At 65.4% G+C, this 19,026-nt stretch overlaps 3 protein-coding genes across 5 annotated transcripts; 2 read left to right on the plus strand and 1 right to left on the minus strand.

Moving 5' to 3' along the window:
* The first annotated feature begins 1,138 nt into the window (after positions 1-1,138).
* On the plus strand, positions 1,139-4,251 carry TMEM88 (transmembrane protein 88). Its single transcript, XM_038386539.2, has 2 exons — positions 1,139-1,495; positions 3,638-4,251. The coding sequence occupies exons 1-2, from the start codon at positions 1,226-1,228 to the stop codon at positions 3,908-3,910; spliced, it is 543 nt and encodes a 180-aa protein (XP_038242467.1). The 5' UTR covers positions 1,139-1,225; the 3' UTR covers positions 3,911-4,251.
* A 1,788-nt stretch (positions 4,252-6,039) lies between these two features.
* On the minus strand, positions 6,040-9,856 carry NAA38 (N-alpha-acetyltransferase 38, NatC auxiliary subunit). The gene is made up of 3 exons (XM_038386540.2): positions 9,635-9,856; positions 9,288-9,471; positions 6,040-6,261 (listed from the first exon to the last, which is right to left on the minus strand). Exons 1-3 carry the CDS (start codon positions 9,854-9,856, stop codon positions 6,149-6,151), a joined length of 519 nt encoding a protein of 172 aa, XP_038242468.1. The 3' UTR covers positions 6,040-6,148.
* LOC119849444 (cytochrome b5 domain-containing protein 1) lies at positions 9,850-15,520 on the plus strand. Of its 3 annotated transcripts, none has more exons than XR_005290497.2 (5): positions 9,850-9,981; positions 12,292-12,368; positions 13,707-13,925; positions 14,477-15,273; positions 15,355-15,520. XR_005290497.2 is itself a non-coding variant. In XM_038386536.2 (5 exons), the coding sequence occupies exons 1-4, from the start codon at positions 9,855-9,857 to the stop codon at positions 14,705-14,707; spliced, it is 654 nt and encodes a 217-aa protein (XP_038242464.1). In that variant the 5' UTR covers positions 9,850-9,854; the 3' UTR covers positions 15,355-15,520. The 3 variants fall into 3 exon arrangements, 1 of the variants encoding a protein (XP_038242464.1); XR_006277382.1 differs by having other exon boundaries at positions 14,477-14,816; XM_038386536.2 differs by having other exon boundaries at positions 14,477-14,707.
* The last annotated feature ends 3,506 nt before the right edge of the window (positions 15,521-19,026 follow it).

A 19,026-nucleotide genomic window follows, 5' to 3' on the forward strand; every position in this document is an offset into this window, starting at 1 on the left:
AGGGAGAACTGGCACCGGTGAGGGGCACCGGCAGAATGGGGGGGGCCAGGGCTGGGTCAGGAGAGAGGAGCACTGGGAGGGCTGGGGGTCGGGCGTGAGGGGCAGCAGCAGAGCTGGGGGGGCAGGGCGGTGGGTAGGGAGTGAGGGGCACCGGCAGAGCTGGGGGTCGGGCGTGAGGGGCAGCAGCAGAGCTGGGGGGGGGGCAGGGCGGTGGGTTGGGAGTGAGGGGCAGCGGCAGGGCTGGGGGTTGGGAGTGAGGGGCAGCAGCAGAGCTGAGGGGGGGGGGCAGGGCGGTGGGTAGGGAGTGAGGGGCACCGGCAGAGCTGGGGGGGGCAGGGCGGTGGGTAGGGAGTGAGGGGCACCGGCAGAGCTGGGGGGGGGCAGGGCGGTGGGTTGGGAGTGAGGGGCACCGGCAGGGCTGGGGGTTGGGAGTGAGGGGCAGCAGCAGAGCTGGGGGGCAGGGCGGTGGGTTGGGAGTGAGGGGCAGCAGCAGAGCTGGGGGGCCAGGGCTGGGTCCGGAGTGAGGGGCACCGGCAGAGCTGGGGGTCGGGCGCGCGGGGAAGCAGCAGAGCTGGGGGGGGCAGGGCGGTGGGTTGGGAGTGAGGGGCAGCAGCAGAGCTGGGGGGCAGGGCGGTGGGTAGGGAGTGAGGGGCACCGGCAGGGCTGGGGGTTGGGAGTGAGGGGCAGCAGCAGAGCTGGGGGGGCCAGGGCTGGGTCCGGAGTGAGGGGCACCGGCAGAGCTGGGGGTCGGGCGTGAGGGGCAGCAGCAGAGCTGGGGGGGGGGCAGGGTCATGGGTTGGGAGTGAGGGGCACTGGCAGAGCTGGGGGGGCCAGGGCTGTGGGTCAGTAGTGAGGGGCACCGGCAGAATGGGGGGGGGCCTGGGGCTGCGGGTCGGGGGGGGCATGGGCAGAGCGGGGGGGGAGGCATGAGAGGAGGTGGATCAATTCAAGCGCGCTCGGAATCTGAGCAGGCCAAATTCCTGCCCCCCCCCCGTTTGCACGTGGAGGGCGGGGGTGGGGGGATGAGCCAGAGGCAGCAGAGTCAGAACCCCCCCCCCCGCCACATCTTGTCCCCGGCCACGCCTCCCCTGCTGCCCCGGTCGGGGGGGGGCGGGGCCGGTCTAGGCCAGGGGCGGGGCCCGGGCCGCCCGCGGGCGCTATAAAGCGCAGCGCGCAGGGGCCGCGCAGGGAGCCCCTCGGGCAGCCGGACCCCCCCGCCCCGGCCATGTCCGGCTCCCCGGCGGCGAGCGGGCGGCAGGATCCCGGCGCGGCGGAGCGGGGCAGCCCGGTGCCGCCGCCCCCGTACGGCGCGGGGGGCCCGGGGCCGCCCCTGGAGCTGCGCGGGGCGCTGGACTGTCTGGCCTGCGCCGTCCTGCTGAGCGCGCACAACCTGCTGGCGGCGGCGCTCTGCGCCCTGCTCTGCGCGCTGCTCTGCGCCGCCGCGCTGCTGCCCGCGGGCACCGCGCTGGGGCTCGGCTTCCTCTGCCACTCCAAGGTGAGCCCCCCCCGGAGCCCCCGCGGCCCCCCGTGACATCCCGGGGCGTCCTTTGCCCCCCCTCGCGGAGCCCCCTCTGTAGCCCCCCGGATCACCCCCCGGCCCCCCAGTGACACCCCGGGGCGTCCTCTGCCACTCCAAGGTGAGCCTCCCCGGAGCCCCCCAGTGACACCCCGGGGCGTCCTCTCCCCTCCGTGCCTCCCCGAGACACCCCCGGGCGTCCTCTGCCCCCCTCTGTACCCCCCCGGAGCCCCCCTCTGTAGCTCCCCCTCTATAGCCCCGGAACCCCGCCTCTGTGCCCCCCGGATCTCCCCAGAGACACCCCGGGGTGTCCTCTGCCCTCTTCTGTACCCCCCGACACCCCGGGTCGTCTTCTGCTCCCCCTCTGTACCCTCCCGGAGCCCCGCTCCCCTCTGACCCCCCCCGAAACATCCCAGGGCTTCCTCTGCCACTCCAAGGTGAGCCCCCCCAGACTCTCGCCCTTCTGTACCCCCCCGAGCCCCGCTCCCTCTGACTCTCCCCGAAACAGCCTAGGGCTTCCTCCGCCACTCCAAGGTGAGCCCCCCCCCCCGGAGCCCCTCTGTGCCTCCCCCTCTGTAGCCCCCCCGGGACATCCCGGGGCGTCCTCTGCCCCCCCCGCGGACCCCCTCTGTAGCCCCCCGGATCACCCCCCGGCCCCCCAGTGACATCCCGGGGCGTCCTCTGCCACTCCAAGGTGAGCCTCCCCGGATCCCCCCAGTGACACCCTGGGGCATCCTCTCCCCTCCGTGCCTCCCCGAGACACCCCCGGGCGTCCTCTGCCCCCTCTGTACCCCCCCCGGAGCCCCCCTCTGTAGCTCCCCCTCCATACTCCCCAGGAACCCTGCCTCTGTGCCCCCCCGATCCCCCCAGAGACACCCCGGGGCGTCCTCTGCCCCCTCTGTACCCCCCTCTGTAGCTCCCCCTCCATACCCCCCCGGAACCCTGCCTCTGTGCCCCCCATAACCCCCAGTGACATCCCGGGGCGTCCTCTGCCCCCCTGTGCCCCCCGAGACACCCCGGGGCGTCCTCTGCCCCCTCTGTACCCCCCCGGAGCCCCCCTCTGTAGCTCCCCCTCTATACCCCCGGAACCCCGCCTCTGTGCCCCCCGGATCCCCCCAGAAACACCCCGGGGTGTCCTCTGCCCCCTTCTGTACCCCCCCGACACCCCCAGAGATACCCCGGGTCGTCTTCTGCTCCCCCTCTGTACCCTCCCGGAGCCCCGCTCCCCTCTGACCCCCCCGAAACATCCCAGGGCTTCCTCTGCCACTCCAAGGTGAGCCCCCCCTCGCACCCCCTCCCCCGGAACTGCACAGAACAGGGCTGGCAGGGGGCTGCAGGCCGGGAGTGAGGGGCACCGGCGGGGCTGGGGGAGGGGCGATATCTCTGCCCTTGGATTCCTGGGGGGGGGGTTGGACCCCCCCACCCCATGGAGCTGCGGGATGCTCTGGGTGGTCCCAGCCCAGGCAGGCGGGGGATGGGGGCGTTGAGACAAGCAACATGAACCCAGGAGTCCTGGCTCCCAGCCCCCCACCCCCTCCTCCCAGAGCCAGGGAGAGAACCCAGGAGTCCTGCCATTCCCCTCCCCCACCCCGCCTGACAGCTGACGAAGTGCAGACCTGGTGGGTCTGGTTGTGGCCGATAACCCCATGGGGCCGGGGCAGCCCGTCCTGGCGCTTCCTGGTGCAGCCCCTGCCCCCCCATCACTCCTGACAAATGCGGGGGGGGGGGCACTGTCATCCATTCAGGCACTTGGTGAGGGGAGCTTAGATGGTGTGGGTGGGTGTGTTTGCACGTGGGCCCCCATCCTTGCACGCCGTTTGCACACCCGTGGGGGGGTGTCCCCACGCTTCAGGCTGTTGTGGCGTGCAAGTCCCTTTGCACGTGTGATTGGAGGGTGTGCACAGGTGGGCCCCTGCCTGGCGTGCATCCAGTTGTGCAAGCGCTCAGTGCCCATGAGTGTGCAAGCCTGTCTTGCCACGGGCGCAAGAGGGCACTGCTCTTTGCACGCACGCGTGTATGTAGGTGCCCGGCAGCCTGCTGTGAAGCGGGCAAGGGCCGGCCCAGGCCTCGTTCACACGCCTGTCGCACGCGCCCTGACCCTCTCCCCTTCTCCCCCCGCAGTTCCTGCACGCCCGGGTGGCCCCGTGCGAGGCCCATCTTCACGACGCCGGTGCCACGGCCCTGCTGGTGCTCGGCTTCACCCTGCTCCTGCCGCTCCTGGTGCTTGGCCTGGCGGCCTTTGTGCGGCTGGCGCGGCACCTGCAGCTGGGTTACTGCCTCCTGCCCTACAGCCTGGCTGTCTACCGCAACCTGCCCGCCGGGCACTACCACCAGGCCGCCTGGTGCTGCCCCCGCGCCCGCCCGCCCGCCCCGGGGGACAAGGTCTGGGTGTGAGGGGGGCCTGGAGTGCCCCCCCCCGGCAGAGAGATAGCAGGGGTGGCACCCCATGGCCACTCCCCACAGCAAACAAGGAGCACCCCATGAGACACAGCCTGGGGGGCCACCCCATGACACCAACACCCCAAAGAGACGGGGGGAGAGGGAATCACTGCTGGTTTGGGGTGAGCGACATCCCCTTGTTCTGCCTCTGGCTGCTTCGGGGGGGGCAGCATTTGTGTCTGGGGTTGGAGCAATCTAGGGAGGGCTGTGGGTGACCCCCTCTGGATTGAGGGGTGTAGTTTAGGGGCAGGCTGGGTCAGGGAGCTCTGGGCCTTGGGGGGCTGAGGGTGAGGGGCAGGCAAGGGTGGGGCCGGGGCGGGCCTTCAAACGAAGCAGACGTGTGTGGGGGGGTCATTTTATTATCAATAAAAATCCTTTTTCTAACAAGCACATTGATTCCTTTATCTCGCATCCCCGCCCAACATGTGTGTGTCACTCAGGGGTCGGGGAGGCCCAGCCGTGGGGTAGGCTGACAGCCCGTGCTAAGGGAAGGGCTGGGGGCCTCCCCCACATCTGCTGTGGGTTCCTGCTCTGTCCCCCCCACGGGGGCACGCAGGCTGGGGCTGCAGCAGACACTGCGGAGGCAGGGCTGGGGCTGCGGAACTCCCCTCCACAGGATTTCTGCCACTATGTTCCCCCCTATTCCCCAGGGCCCGGCCCTGCCCCGACCCTCTGCTGGAGGCAGGGCCCCTGTTTTGCCGGGCGCTGCCCCGACCCTTCACTGCTGGCCTCGCCACCACCCCGCAAATGGCCGTTCTCTGACCCTGCCTGCCCTTCCGCTCTGGGGCTGGCCTGGCTCCACGGCAAACAGCCGCAGGGGAAACACGCTCAAGTTTTCCATAGCCAGAGGGAGTGGACGCAGGGCCCAGGCTCTGGGGTCAAGGTGGGAACCCCCCCGGAGGCACAGCTCTGCCCCCTCACATTGCTCCCCCGCTAGATGGGCAGGGGTCAGGCATGGGGATGGGGAACCTGCCAGCAGTGGCAACAAGGGCATGGGGGTGGGATGGGGCCAGGAGCGAGGGTTACCCCTACCCCATGTGGGGAAAGGGAAGCAGAGGGTGCTCCGGGCAACAGAAAATCAGTGACAGCGCCAGGGAGAGAACCCAGGAGTCCTGGCTCCCGGCACCCCCTACTCTAACCCCCCAGCCCCACTCCCTTCCCAGAGCAGGGGAAAGAACCCAGGCATCCTGGCTCCCAGCCCCGCTCCAACCCACCAGACCCCGCTCCCCTCCCAGAGCAGGAGAAAGAAGCCAGGAGTCCTGGCTCCCAGCCCCACCCTGCTCAGGCATGTTTTCGGGCTGGTGGGGGTTTAAGGCAGGCGTGGGGGGGGGTCTGGCACCCCCCGCAGGCAGGGCCATGGGGCGGGCAGAGGCCTGGGGCTGGCGTCAGCAGCTGGGAACAAGGGAAGCAGCCTTGACTAAGATAAGCGGCTCCCCCAGGTTGCATCCTGCGGCAGGGGAAGGGTGGGGGGACAGAGCAGCCCATTGTTCGGAGCTGATGGGAACAGCAGGCGCTGGGCTGGGGGCCAGGCTCGGCCCAAGGCCACGGAGACGGGGAGCCAACAGCAGGGTCCCCCCCATTCCCAGAGTGCAGGGGGAGCAGCCCTGGCCAGCAAGGGGTTAACAGTGCTAGTGGGGGGAAGGAGAGCAGGGAAAACAAATCAGAGGGGGCTGTGGATTGGGAGTGAGGGGCACCGCAGAGCTGTGGGGGGCAGGAATGGGCTAGCAGGGGGCTGTGGGTCAGGAGTGAGGGGCACCGGCGGGGCTGGGGGAGCCCGGGGCTGGGCTAGCAGGGGCTATGGGTCGGGAGTGAGGGGCACCGGCGGGGCTGGGGTGGGGGGCAGCGCTGGGCAAGCAAGGGCTGTGGGTTGCGCGCGAGGGGATTAGTTTTGGTGTGGGGAGAAGCGTGGGGAGCACTTGGCACTAACCCCGGCTCGGCTACTGGTACCTAGACGCCAGGTGAGGGGCAGGGCCCGAGGGCGAGAACAAGGCCCGGTCGCCCAGGGGGCGAGCCAAGGAACCGGCTTGTTTCGGGGCAGGGACGCCGAGACCCGCGCAGCACAAACGAGGCCCCGGCAGCTGCTCTGGGCTCCCCACAGGCTTTAATGGGCAGAGCGGCCCCCGGCCGCCAGCCCCGGTGCCCGGCAGCGCCCCGCGGGCAGGTCCTTGGGCAGGTCTCTCGGCCGGGCGCCTCTCACAGGTACTGGGGGCTGCTCAGATTCTCCAGCTCCACCTCGATGGAGACGATGTGGTGGCCGGGCACCATGGCCAGGCCCAGCACGCGGGGCTCGCTGGCCGCAAACGAGTCTGGGGACGAGAGGGGGGGGTCAGAGAGTCGCTCCCTGCGCCAGCCGCTCCCCTCCCTGCGCCCCGCTCTAACCACTAGAGCCCACTTCCCTCCCAGAGCCAGGGAGAGAACCCAGGAGTCCTGGCTCCCAGCCCCCCCCCCTTGCTCTAACCACTAGACCCCTCCAACAGAGTCAGGGAGAGAACCCAGGAGTCCTGGCTCCCAGCCCCCCCTCTGTAACCACTAGACCCGCCCTCCCCTCCCACAGCCAGGGAGTGAACCCAGGAGTCCTGGCTCCCAGCCCCCCCCCCGCTCTAACCACTAGACCCCTCCCACAGCCAGGGAGTGAACCCAGGAGTCCTGGCACCCAGCCCCCCCCCCCCGCTCTAACCACTAGACCCCTCCCACAACCAGGGAGAGAACGCAGGAGTCCTGGCTCCCAGCCCCCCCCCGCTCTAACCACTAGACCCCTCCCAGAGCCAGGGAGTGAACCCAGGAGTCCTGGCAACCAGCCCCCCCGCTCTAACCACTAGACCCCTCCCAGAGCCAGGGAGTGAACCCAGGAGTCCTGGCAACCAGCCCCCCCGCTCTAACCACTAGACCCCTCCCAGAGCCAGGGAGAGAACCCAGGAGTCCTGGCTCCCAGCCCCCCCCGCTCTAACCACTAGACCCCTCCCAGAGCCAGGGAGTGAACCCAGGAGTCCTGGCTCCCAGCCCCCCCGCTTTAACCACTAGACCCCTCCCAGAGCCAGGGAGTGAACCCAGGAGTCCTGGCTCCCAGGCTCCCCCCGCTCTAACCACTAGACCCTCCCAGAGCCAGGGAGTGAACCCAGGAGTCCTGGCACCCAGCCCCCCCTGCTCTAACCACTAGACCCCTCCCACAGCCAGGGAGTGAACCCAGGAGTCCTGGCACCCAGCCCCCCCTGCTCTAACCACTAGACCCCTCCCAGAGCCAGGGAGTGAACCCAGGAGTCCTGGCACCCAGCCCCCCCTGCTCTAACCACTAGACCCCTCCCAGAGCCAGGGAGTGAACCCAGGAGTCCTGGCTCCCAGCACCCCCCCCGCTCTAAACCCTAGACCCGCCCTCCCCTCCCAGAACTAGGGAGAGAACCCAGGAGTCCTGGCTCCCAGCCCCCCCGCTCTAACCACTGGACCCCTCCCACAGCCAGGGAGTGGAACCCAGGAGTCCTGGCTCCCAGGCCCCCCCCGCTCTAACCCCGAGACCCCGCCCAGAGCCAGGGAGAGAACCCAGGAGTCCTGGCACCCAGCCCCCCCCTGCTCTAACCACTAGACCCCTCCCAGAGCCAGGGAGTGAACCCAGGAGTCCTGGCACCCAGCCCCCCCCCCGCTCTAACCACTAGACCCCTCCCAGAGCCAGGGAGAGAACCCAGGAGTCCTGGCACCCAGCCCCCCCTGCTCTAACCACTAGACCCCTCCCAGAGCCAGGGAGTGAACCCAGGAGTCCTGGCACCCAGCCCCCCCTGCTCTAACCACTAGACCCCTCCCAGAGCCAGGGAGTGAACCCAGGAGTCCTGGCTCCCAGCACCCCCCCCCGCTCTAAACCCTAGACCCGCCCTCCCCTCCCAGAACTAGGGAGAGAACCCAGGAGTCCTGGCTCCCAGCCCCCCCGCTCTAACCACTAGACCCCTCCCACAGCCAGGGAGTGAACCCAGGAGTCCTGGCTCCCAGGCCCCCCCCGCTCTAACCACTAGACCCCTCCCAGAGCCAGGGAGAGAACCCAGGAGTCCTGGCTCCCAGCCCCCCCCCGCTCTAACCACTAGACCCCTCCCAGAGCCAGGGAGTGAACCCAGGAGTCCTGGCACCCAGCCCCCCCTGCTCTAACCACTAGACCCCTCCCACAGCCAGGGAGTGAACCCAGGAGTCCTGGCTCCCAGCCCCCCCCGCTTTAACCACTAGACCCCTCCCAGAGCCAGGGAGTGAACCCAGGAGTCCTGGCTCCCAGCCCCCCCCCGCTCTAACCACTAGACCCCTCCCAGAACTAGGGAGAGAACCCAGGAGTCCTGGCTCCCAGCCCCCCCGCTCTAACCACTAGACCCCTCCCACAGCCAGGGAGTGAACCCAGGAGTCCTGGCTCCCAGGCCCCCCCCGCTCTAACCACTAGACCCCTCCCAGAGCCAGGGAGAGAACCCAGGAGTCCTGGCACCCAGCCCCCCCCTGCTCTAACCACTAGACCCCTCCCAGAGCCAGGGAGAGAACCCAGGAGTCCTGGCACCCAGCCCCCCCCCCGCTCTAACCACTAGACCCCTCCCAGAGCCAGGGAGAGAACCCAGGAGTCCTGGCACCCAGCCCCCCTGCTCTAACCACTAGACCCCTCCCAGAGCCAGGGAGTGAACCCAGGAGTCCTGGCACCCAGCCCCCCCTGCTCTAACCACTAGACCCCTCCCAGAGCCAGGGAGTGAACCCAGGAGTCCTGGCTCCCAGCACCCCCCCCCGCTCTAAACCCTAGACCCCCCCTCCCCCTCCCAGAACTAGGGAGAGAACCCAGGAGTCCTGGCTCCCAGCCCCCCCGCTCTAACCACTAGACCCCTCCCACAGCCAGGGAGTGAACCCAGGAGTCCTGGCTCCCAGGCCCCCCCCGCTCTAACCACTAGACCCCTCCCAGAGCCAGGGAGTGAACCCAGGAGTCCTGGCTCCCAGGCCCCCCCCGCTCTAACCACTAGACCCCTCCCAGAGCCAGGGAGAGAACCCAGGAGTCCTGGCTCCCAGCCCCCCCCCCGCTCTAACCACTAGACCCCTCCCAGAGCCAGGGAGTGAACCCAGGAGTCCTGGCACCCAGCCCCCCCTGCTCTAACCACTAGACCCCTCCCACAGCCAGGGAGTGAACCCAGGAGTCCTGGCTCCCAGCCACCCCGCTTTAACCACTAGACCCCTCCCAGAGCCAGGGAGTGAACCCAGGAGTCCTGGCTCCCAGCCCCCCCCCGCTCTAACCACTAGACCCCTCCCAGAGCCAGGGAGTGAACCCAGGAGTCCTGGCTCCCAGCCCCCCCCCGCCCGCTCTGGCGGGGAACCCAGGCGTCCGGCGCACCGCTGGCTTTGAGATACTCCTGCGCCGAGCCCAGGATGACGTTGCTGTCGCGGTCGGTGCAGAGGAAGCCGCCGACGAGCGTCCGCCCGTCCGTCATGCGGATCCGCATGGGCCGGTTCAGCAGCGTCTCCAGCTGGCGGCGGGCGCGGGCGTAGGGGGAGTCGGGCGCCTCCCCGTCCGAGTCCTGGGGGCAGAGCGGGGCTCAGTGCGGGGGGGCCCCGGAGACGCCGACCCCCCCCCTCCCCCGCGGCCCCCCGGCGCTGCCCCGCCCCCCGCAGCCCAGGGTCCTAGAGCATCCAGCCCGCCCCGCCCCCTCTCACCGCGGGGCTCGCCCCGCCCCCTCTCACCGCGGGGCTCGCCCCGCCCCCCAGCGGGCCGCGGCCGCAGCACCCGTTCTCCTCGCGCTGCCCGGCCGCCGCCGCCATGCCGCGCCCGGCTCTCGCGAGATCAGCGCGGCGCGGGGCGGAGCTCCCCGGCAGGCCCCGCGCGCGCCGGCTCGTGGGCGGGAGGATCCCGGCAGGCCCCGCGCGGGCGGCCGGCGGTTGCCCTGGCAGCGCGGGCGGCGCCATGGAGACGTTCCCGTCCCGCTACTTCACCCCGCGGGAGGTGGCGGCGCACGCGCGGCCCGGGGACCTCTGGGTCTCCTACCTGGGCCGCGTCTGCGACCTGAGCCCGCTGGGCCGGCGCCACAAGGGTCTGTACCCACAATGCCCCGCGGCCCCTCCCCCCGCCAGCGCCTCCCCGCCACAGAGCCCCGCGGCCCCTCCCCCCGCCAGCGCCTCCCCCTTCCTACAGAGCCCCGCGGCCCCTCCCCCCGCCAGCGCCTCCCCGCCACAGAGCCCCGCGGCCCCTCCCCCCGCCAGCTCCTCCCCCTTCCTACAGAGCCCCGCGGCCCCTCCCCCCGCCAGCGCCTCCCCGCCACAGAGCCCCGCCGCCCCTCCCCCCCCACAGAGCCCCGCGGCCCCTCCCCCCGCCAGCGCCTCCCCCCCCACAGAGCCCCGCGGCCCCTCCCCCCGCCAGCGCCTCCCCGCCACAGAGCCCCGCCGCCCCTCCCCCCGCCAGCTCCTCCCCCTTCCTACAGAGCCCCGCGGCCCCTCCCCCCGCCAGCGCCTCCCCCCCCACAGAGCCCCGCGGCCCCTCCCCCCCGCCAGCGCCTCCCCGCCACAGAGCCCCGCCGCCCCTCCCCCCCCACAGAGCCCCGCGGCCCCTCCCCCCCGCCAGCGCCTCCCCCGCCACAGAGCCCCGCGGCCCCTCCCCCCGCCAGCGCCTCCCCGCCACAGAGCCCCGCGGCCCCTCCCCCCGCCAGCGCCTCCCCCCCCACAGAGCCCCGCGGCCCCTCCCCCCGCCAGCGCCTCCCCGCCACAGAGCCCCGCGGCCCCTCCCCCCGCCAGCACCTCCCCCCCCCACAGAGCCCCGCGGCCTCTCCCCCCCCGCCAGCTCCTCCCCCCCACAGAGCCCCGCGGCCCCTCCCCCCCCCGCCAGCGCCTCCCCCCCACAGAGCCCCGCGGCCCCTCCCCCCCGCCAGCTCCTCCCCCCCCACAGAGCCCCCGCGGCCCCTCCCCCCCCGCCAGCGCCTCCCCCCCCACAGAGCCCCGCGGCCCCTCCCCCCCGCCAGCTCCTCCCCGCCACAGAGCCCCGCGGCCCCTCCCCCCCGCCAGCGCCTCCCCCCCCACAGAGCCCCGCGGCCCCTCCCCCCCGCCAGCGCCCCCCCTTCCTACAGAGCCCCGCGGCCCCTCCCCCCCGCCAGCTCCTCCCCCATCCTAGAGAGCCCCGCGGCCCCTCCCCCCCCGCCAGCTCCTCCCCGCCACAGAGCCCCGCGGCCCCTCCCCCCCCGCCAGCGCCTCCCCCTTCCTACAGAGCCCCGCGGCCCCTCCCCCCCGCCAGCTCCTCCCCCCCACAGAGCCCCGCGGCCCCTCCCCCCGCCAGCTCCTCCCCCTTCCTACAGAGCCCCGCGGCCCCTCCCCCCCGCCAGCTCCTCCCCCCCCACAGAGCCCCGCGGCCCCTCCCCCCGCCAGCGCCTCCCCCCCACAGAGCCCCGCGGCCCCTCCCCCCCCGCCAGCGCCTCCCCCCCACAGAGCCCCGCGGCCCCTCCCCCCCCGCCAGCTCCTCCCCCTTCCTACAGAGCCCCGCGGCCCCTCCCCCCCGCCAGCTCCTCCCCCTTCCTACAGAGCCCCGCGGCCCCTCGCCTCTCAGAGCCCCGCGGCCCCTCCCCCCCGCCAGCGCCTCCCCCCCTCAGAGCCCTGCGGCTCCTCCCTCCCCTGCCAGCGCCTCCCCCCCACAGAGCACCACGGTCCCTCCTCCCGCCAGAGTCCTGCGGCGCCCCCCCAGCCAGCACCCCCCACAATGTACTGTGGTGCCACTTCCCCCCCAGCACCCCCACAATGCCCCTCAGAACCCCCCCAGTATCCCACACAATGTACCGTGGCATCCCTGAGCACCCCCGCACAATGCACTGTAGTGCCACAACCCTCAGCACCCCTACAATACACTGCGGCTCCCTCCTGGACTCCCCCCATAGTCTATCGCTGCACCCCCATACTCTCCCTCACATTGCACTATGGTAAAGACCCCCCAGTTCACTGGGGCACCCTCCATAGGCCCCCACACACAATGCTCACTCCACCCTTCATAGAGTCTCCCAAGCCCCCAAATGCACCGTGGCACTCCTCCCCCCAGGGCACCCCCCATTGGGACCCCCACAGACCATCCTAGCCCCAGAGCCTGACCTGAACCTACTGGCCCTATAGCACAAAGGTAACCAGAATCCTTCCATTCACTGGGGGACCCCACACCCACTGCACCCCCTCCACACACACACACACACATACACACACTGGTTGGGTCAGCACCCCCCCATCCCACAACGCCCTGTGGCACTCCTCCATTTTCCCCTCCACTGCACCCGCGAACCTGGCCCCGCTGGCCTGGAGGCACACGGATGCGTGTCCCCCACCCCACCACATCACTGCATACACCGTCTGACTCCAGGCTCTGTCTCCCCCAGGGGATGTCTTGCTGAGGCCCATCTTGGAAGCGGCGGGAAAGGACATTAGCCACTGGTTCAACCCCAAGACCAGAGACGTAAGAACTGGCGGAGTGGGGGGTCGTTACAGAGGGCCTCTGCTTGCCCAGGCCCCCAAACGCCACCCCTGCAGTTTGAAATGGGCGCAGGGTTCTCCTTCACTTCCTGTCCGAAACCGTTGTGAAGTGGTTAAACAGCTGCTGGGCCCTGCCTCAGAGGTGGCTGCATCTCAGTACCAGGCGAGGGTTCCCTGGATAATCAGCTGCCCAGCTCACCCTAGAGGTGGCTGCATAGTGGGAACAGAACTTTTTCCTTCCTTCCTTGTCTCCAGGGGTCTTTAGAGGAATTCCCCAGCTGGGCGCAGTACTCCTCCCCCCCTCGCATGGAAACCTTTCCCCCCAGAGCCCTGCGGCCCCTCCCCCCGCCAGCGCCCCCCCACAGAGCCCCACGGTGCCCCCCTGCCAGCACCCCCCCACAATGCCGCATGGCGCCCCCCCCTGCCAGCACCCCCCCCACAATGCTGCATGGCGCCCCCCCTGCCAGCACCCCCCCTGCCAACACCCCTCCACAATGCCCCGTGGCACCCCCCCCGCCTGCGCCCCCCCCCCCAAGCCACATCGCCCTCTCCAGCTCTGCCTTTCCTGTCTCACAGGGTGGGATTGGCTTGTTCACTAAGCAGCTGACTACAAGCTCGCTGACCTGCCGACGTAGTCCTGATCCACAGCCCTTGGGGCTTCAGGGTCTGATGCCTCTGTCCCCTTCCCCCATGAACCCCACACTCATGTTCCTGTTTGTGGCTCTTCTTGAGGGAGTGGGAGGCTGGGATCCATCCTCTGCTGTCGGTGGGGTCTGGGACCAGCTGATCTGGTGGAATCCTGGGGCTGCCCCCTTCGCCCAAGCTGTGAGCCGATATTCAGGGTTGTTCCCGTTGGATGCTGCAAGTCAGGGATTTCAGTAGTGCAAGCAAAGACCGTAGTGCAATCCTGTTTTCTGGGATCAAACACCAGGCAGTTTCCTTGCTCAGAAATCCCGAAGCCTGCCTCTCCAGCCAGTCCCGTGCCCCAAAGAGCCCTGCCTCATTGCTGACTCCCTCAGCACGGCTCCCCTAGCTTTCTTTCTCGCCCCTGCACAGGCACAACTGTAACCAATCCATATCCCAGTCGCAGGGAAACCTTTTGGCTCTCAGGCCTTGGGAGGTGGCTTCCTAGTCAGCTCTCACGATGCAAAGGGGGTATTTAATTGCTCCTTCCATTCATGGCGCTTAGCAGGCCCATCAGCTCTAATCAAGTCCGTGATTCTTGTCTGCCTGTAACACATTTATTGACCTAGGAGGCAGTGGCCGGGGGGTGCAGTCGGATTCCCTCTTAACCCTGGTAATGGAATCGCCTGCCTTTCAGATCCAGACCCACGTGGACCCGTTAACGGGCTGCATCAAGTACTACACCCCCCAGGGCCGCTTCATCCACATCCCGCCCCAGATGCCCCGCTCCGACTGGGCAAACGACTTTGGGTTGCCCTGGTGGAAGGACAGCAAGTATGAAGTGGGGATCCTGACGTCCAAGACCCGGCACATCCGCATCATCAACACCCTGACTTCGCAGGAGCACATGCTGGAGGTGAGCTGGGCCTCACGCTGAGGGGGCAGGGAGCTTGAGTGGCAACGCCGGGCAAACTGCCATCCCCATGCACTATTCAGGGGGGCCATGAGTTACCAGGACATGCGGAGGGGTGCTGAGTGGGGTCTCCAATCAATCTAGAGCCCACTCCTGTCCTGAAATACACATGATGTGGGGTAGCGTGCTGGTCCTTTAAGGCTGGCCATGACCCCATTTCCCCTGGATGCAGGGGGATTCTGGGAGTTGTAGTCCCTGAGGTGGAGGGCTTGGTAGCAAGGCATGCTGGGAAGGAGGGATATAAGAAGCGGGGCAGGGTGGACATGGAGCGGGATGGGGGGGAGTTGGTGGTCTGATCCAGCAGCTGCTTTATGCAAGGCTGGTGCTGCTGGGTTAGGGAGGCCGTGAACTTCCCTGTGAGCAGCAGGGGGCACCGGGGGGAGATGGTGCTTTCATTTCCCTGGGGGGGGTGAGGTTGGAGGGTTGGGGGAAGAAATATTTGCTCGAGGGCCGGTCAGTCCAGCAGGCCCCAAGTCTCTAACACCGTCCCTCAGGTGTGCGCGGAGGAGTCCATGTGGGAGATCCTGCGGCGCTACCTGCCCCACAATGCCCACGCCGCCAGCTACACCTGGAAGTACGAGGGCGTCAGCCTGGACATGGACAAGACGCTGGAGCAGAACAAGATCCCGGACCAGGACATGGAGTTCTACCAGCTTAACCTGGACTCCGACCTTTACATGCCGGGCATCTTGCTGTACTTCAACGACGACCTCACCGAGTTCTAGGTAGTGGGGGTGGGGCACGCGTTGGCCCCTTTCCTTGGGGAGATTTCTGCCTCAGGCAGGAAACGGTTCTCAGTTCTCCTCCTGAATTCTCCACCTGCAGCACCGCTGGGTGAGTCGCTCTGTTTGCAGGACTCGAACCCGGGACCTTGCAACTCTCGAAGCTGAGCTAAAGAAAACCCGGTTCCCGGAGCTCAAAGCGCCGCGGAGTGTTAGTGTTCCCTGCTTCATCCCGTCCTGCCCCCTTCGTCCCACCCTCAGCATTGCCAACTCTCACGCAAATCACAAGCCAAACCGGATTGGACCATAGGCCCATCAAGCCTGGTATCCCGTCTGTGGCAGGGGCCAATTGCTTCAGAATAAGGTGTGAGACACCCCCAGCGGACTTTTGTGGCACAGCCTGCCCAGGGGAGATTTTCCCCTGAGTTTAAGGTTTACAAGTCCGTCCCGAGCTCCTTTGGTAATTCAGGATGTGCTCATTTATCCATATTGACCCTTTTGCTGAATCTTCTCTAAGCTCGGTATCTTGTGGCAGAGAGTCCCCCAGGACAGCTTCATTCTCTACCCAGGTATTTCCTTCGATTGCTCTTAACAACCTCTCAGTTATCCGTGGGTGAGGCGTCATGGTCTCCGTGTTCTTTCTGTCCTAGGCGCAGGGAAGGATTGGCCCCGGTTCGGGAGCTGAAACGGTCGCTCCTGTTCCACGTCGGACGCAGGGTTTCCTGTTTCCAGCCTGTCTCTGCGGTGCTGGTTCCATGGGGCTGTTTTGTACCAACTTGTCATGTTCGTAATGGAAATAAAATCTTTGTTACGATACTGACGTTATGATCGTCTCTTGTGGGATGGGGGGTAGGAATTGTCACCATACATCAGGACCCATCAATAACCCACTCCTTCCCTGCCACCTGAAATCAGACCTGTGGGCCCATCTAGCCTGGTATCCTGGCTCCTCTCTGCTGCCCTGGATCATACCCGGGGGCTCATCTAGCCTGGTATCCCGGCCCCTCCCTGCTGCCTTGGATCATACCCGGGGGCCCATCTAGCCTGGTATCCCGGCCCCTCTCTGCTGCCCTGGATCATACCCGGGGGCCCATCTAGCCCAGTATCCCAGCCCCTCTCTGCTGCCCCGGATGAGATGCATGGGCCTATCTAGCCCGGTATCTCCCCCATGGATTTGTTTACTGGCCTGACCTATGGATCCTGGATGCGTGCTGTGATCCCAGGGCCCTGCGCACTTCCACAGGCCTCACCCACTGTGCCACATAATGAGCTGTTCTGGCCACTAGATGGCAGCAGCTGAGCATCCATCTGCCAGCCCTCAGCTACCTTGCCAGAGATCCCTGACCCCTAGCCCCTCTCCCTGTCCCCCAGCTATCACAGTCGACAGCTGGGGCTGGATCTGATACCTGGGGGGTGCGCACTTCATAGCTTCTGATGGGTGAGCTCCATGCACACCCTCCTGGCATCCCTTGTCTGCCCCACTAACTCCCTGTGCATCCCCCTTCCCTTCCTCCTCTATTGCAAGGACCCCCTGCCATTCCCCCAGTCCTTCCTCTGTGCCAGAGGCTCTGTCTACCCCCCCTGCCAGGGGCTCAGTGTGCCCCATTTCCTCTCCCTCCCCGCCCAACACACATACCAGGATCTCCTTGCTCCCCTCGTCTTTGGGATGGGATCCTGCAATCCAGCTGCTGTCAGAGGTGCTCTCCAGGTTATGCCTTGCCAGTCTCCAGCCATGTTCCTTCACCCCGGGGCAGTAACAGTACACAGTGCCCCAGAAGCTGGTTCTCCAGAGCAAAGCATGGTTTATTTTGCCCCAAGGTACACACTGTTCAGAGAAGCGGATTTAAAATAACAGACCTTACATGCTCGGCATTCCCCTCCGTTCTTCTTCGAGTAGTGTCCCTATGGGTGCTCCACTCCCGGTTACTTTAAGTGTGCATGTGTCCCCATACGCCTTGGATTTTTGGTGTCAGTGTTTGTTTGACCTACACATGCGCCCCATACCTCCTTGCGCCCTGTACTGAGGACATATAGGGCTATGTGGGCGAACGCCCTTCAATTCCGCCTTTGTCCTGAGACGGAGTGTCGAGCGTGCCCGCTTTACTTAGTATAGTTCGCTAGTTTGGTTTAGTTGTTAGTTGGGGCGATTGTTATCCTTTGGTTCCTTTTTTTCTCCAGTTGAGAGGTTTCTCTGGCCTTTTCTGTTCTGCGCTATGCCAGGCTATAAGCAGTGTCCTTCCTCCCAGAAAGTACATTAGTACAGAGAGCGTCATGTTCTAAGTCTCTGGGTATTGACAAGAAAAGTAAAAGTGCTAGAGGTCCTTCTAAGAAGTCTTGGTCACTGAGTGAGAAAAATGTTCCAGAGACCGCAGGTCCAAGATGGAGTTCCAAGTGGGTCCAGCACCGTGAGGATAGCTAAGGCTTCCTCTAAGAGCCTTAGTACTACAAAACAAGATTGAGTACCAAAGACATCTTCAGCTTCGGATGGTCATATCCATACTAGTAGAAAGTCTACATCAAAAAAGTCTATGCCTTTGTACGCTTCTGCATACCCGTACCTATATCATCATTCTGTACCTCTAGATCAGTACCACCAGAGTCTGACTCTGAACTCCTAGCAAGTGTTTCATCGGATGCATCCGATGAAGTGAGCTGTAGCTCACGAAAGCTTATGCTCTAATAAATTTGTTAGTCTCTAAGGTGCCACAAGTCCTCCTTTTCTTTTTACCTCCTAAGTACCGTTGGTACTGCAGGAGTTTAGATACTCAAAGGACCTTCTTGGGTCAAATAAGCCAGAGTCCTCATTATTTACTGACATCAGACAGCTGTGCGTATCAAGATCTTCTGGGTCACTGACTCCACATTTTTTCATCAAATCCTCCATATACAGGACTTCGACCGTCCAGGATGAACAATTATCACCTCTCCTGAAATATGTTGACGATGACTCTTTCAGCGGGTTTTCCTGTTTATTCTGCAAGAGGCAATGCTCCTACCAATTCTGGCATGATCAATAGTGGATGCCTCTTCTTATGCCCTATGGGGACCCCCAGTGGCCTTATTGAGACCTGGGCCCTATATCATCAACAGCCATAAGTGCCCTGAGTCACTCTTGTAAGGAGCATAGACAGAGCCTTCTCCTCAGCCTTCACTCCAACCTTGTCAATCTGAACCATTAGAGGAGACTTTTGAGGAGCAGAAGGCAAGGGTTGGCAAGAATGTGGCAGGCTACATAAATATTTTGTCATTGCCAGATGAGGTTATAATGACTCCACCACCTTCCATGGCAGATTACTTCAGACAATTCCAGGAGCTGATAAAGCATGTTGCTGGTACACTTCAGAACCCTTAAGAAGAGGTCCAGGATTCTCATCATAAACTCTGGGACATTTTACATACTTCAGCTTCTGCATGTGTGGCCCTTCTTTGCTAGAACCTGCTAGCATCTGGCAGACTCCAGCTATGGCCCCTCCTACTTGCCAACAACAAATATATTCCAGCAAAGGACTCGAGTTTTAATTTTTACACCCAACACCAAATTCCCTGGTTATTGACGCAGTTAATGAAAATGGTAGACCACATCTGGGATCACGCACCATCCAGGGCAAATGGTCTCCCCAAAAGTGTCTTCTGTACATCCACATTCTGAAGTTGAGAGCAGTCAGGAATGCTTGCTGCCACTGATCAGAACCAAATCTGTCAAGATCACAACAGAAAATATGGCCTGTTCTACATCGGTCGTCAGGGCAGGGCACGCTTCCCTTCAGTGAACCAATAAAACTACTATATGCCACAAGGGGCCACAACAATGGTTCCTGTAACCCACCCAGCAATATTGTTAATCTATCCAACTATACTCTTAGCCCAGCGGAAGAATCTGTCCTATCTCGGGGCCTCTCCTTTTGCCCCTCCACCCCCACGAACATGATACAGTTCTGTGGTGACCTAGAATCCTATTTTCGACGTCTCAGACTCAAGGAATATTTCCAACACACCTCTGACCAACATATTAACCCACAGAGACCTTCCTGCCAACACTACAAAAAGAAGGATTCTGGGTGGACTCCTCCTGAAGGTCGAAACAGCAGCCTGGATTTCTACATAGACTGCTTCCGCCGACGTGCACGAGCTGAAATTGTGGAAAAGCAGCATCGCTTACCCCATAACCTCAGCCATGCAGAACACAGTGCCATCCACAGCCTCAGAAACAACTCTGACATCATAATCAAAAAGGCTGACAAAGGAGGTGCTGTCGTCATCATGAATAGGTCGGAGTATGAACAAGAGGCTACTAGGCAGCTCTCCAACACCGCTTTCTACAA

Source organism: Dermochelys coriacea, chromosome 28 (genome assembly GCF_009764565.3).
Source record: "Dermochelys coriacea isolate rDerCor1 chromosome 28, rDerCor1.pri.v4, whole genome shotgun sequence".
Classification (NCBI taxonomy): Eukaryota; Metazoa; Chordata; order Testudines; family Dermochelyidae; genus Dermochelys; species Dermochelys coriacea.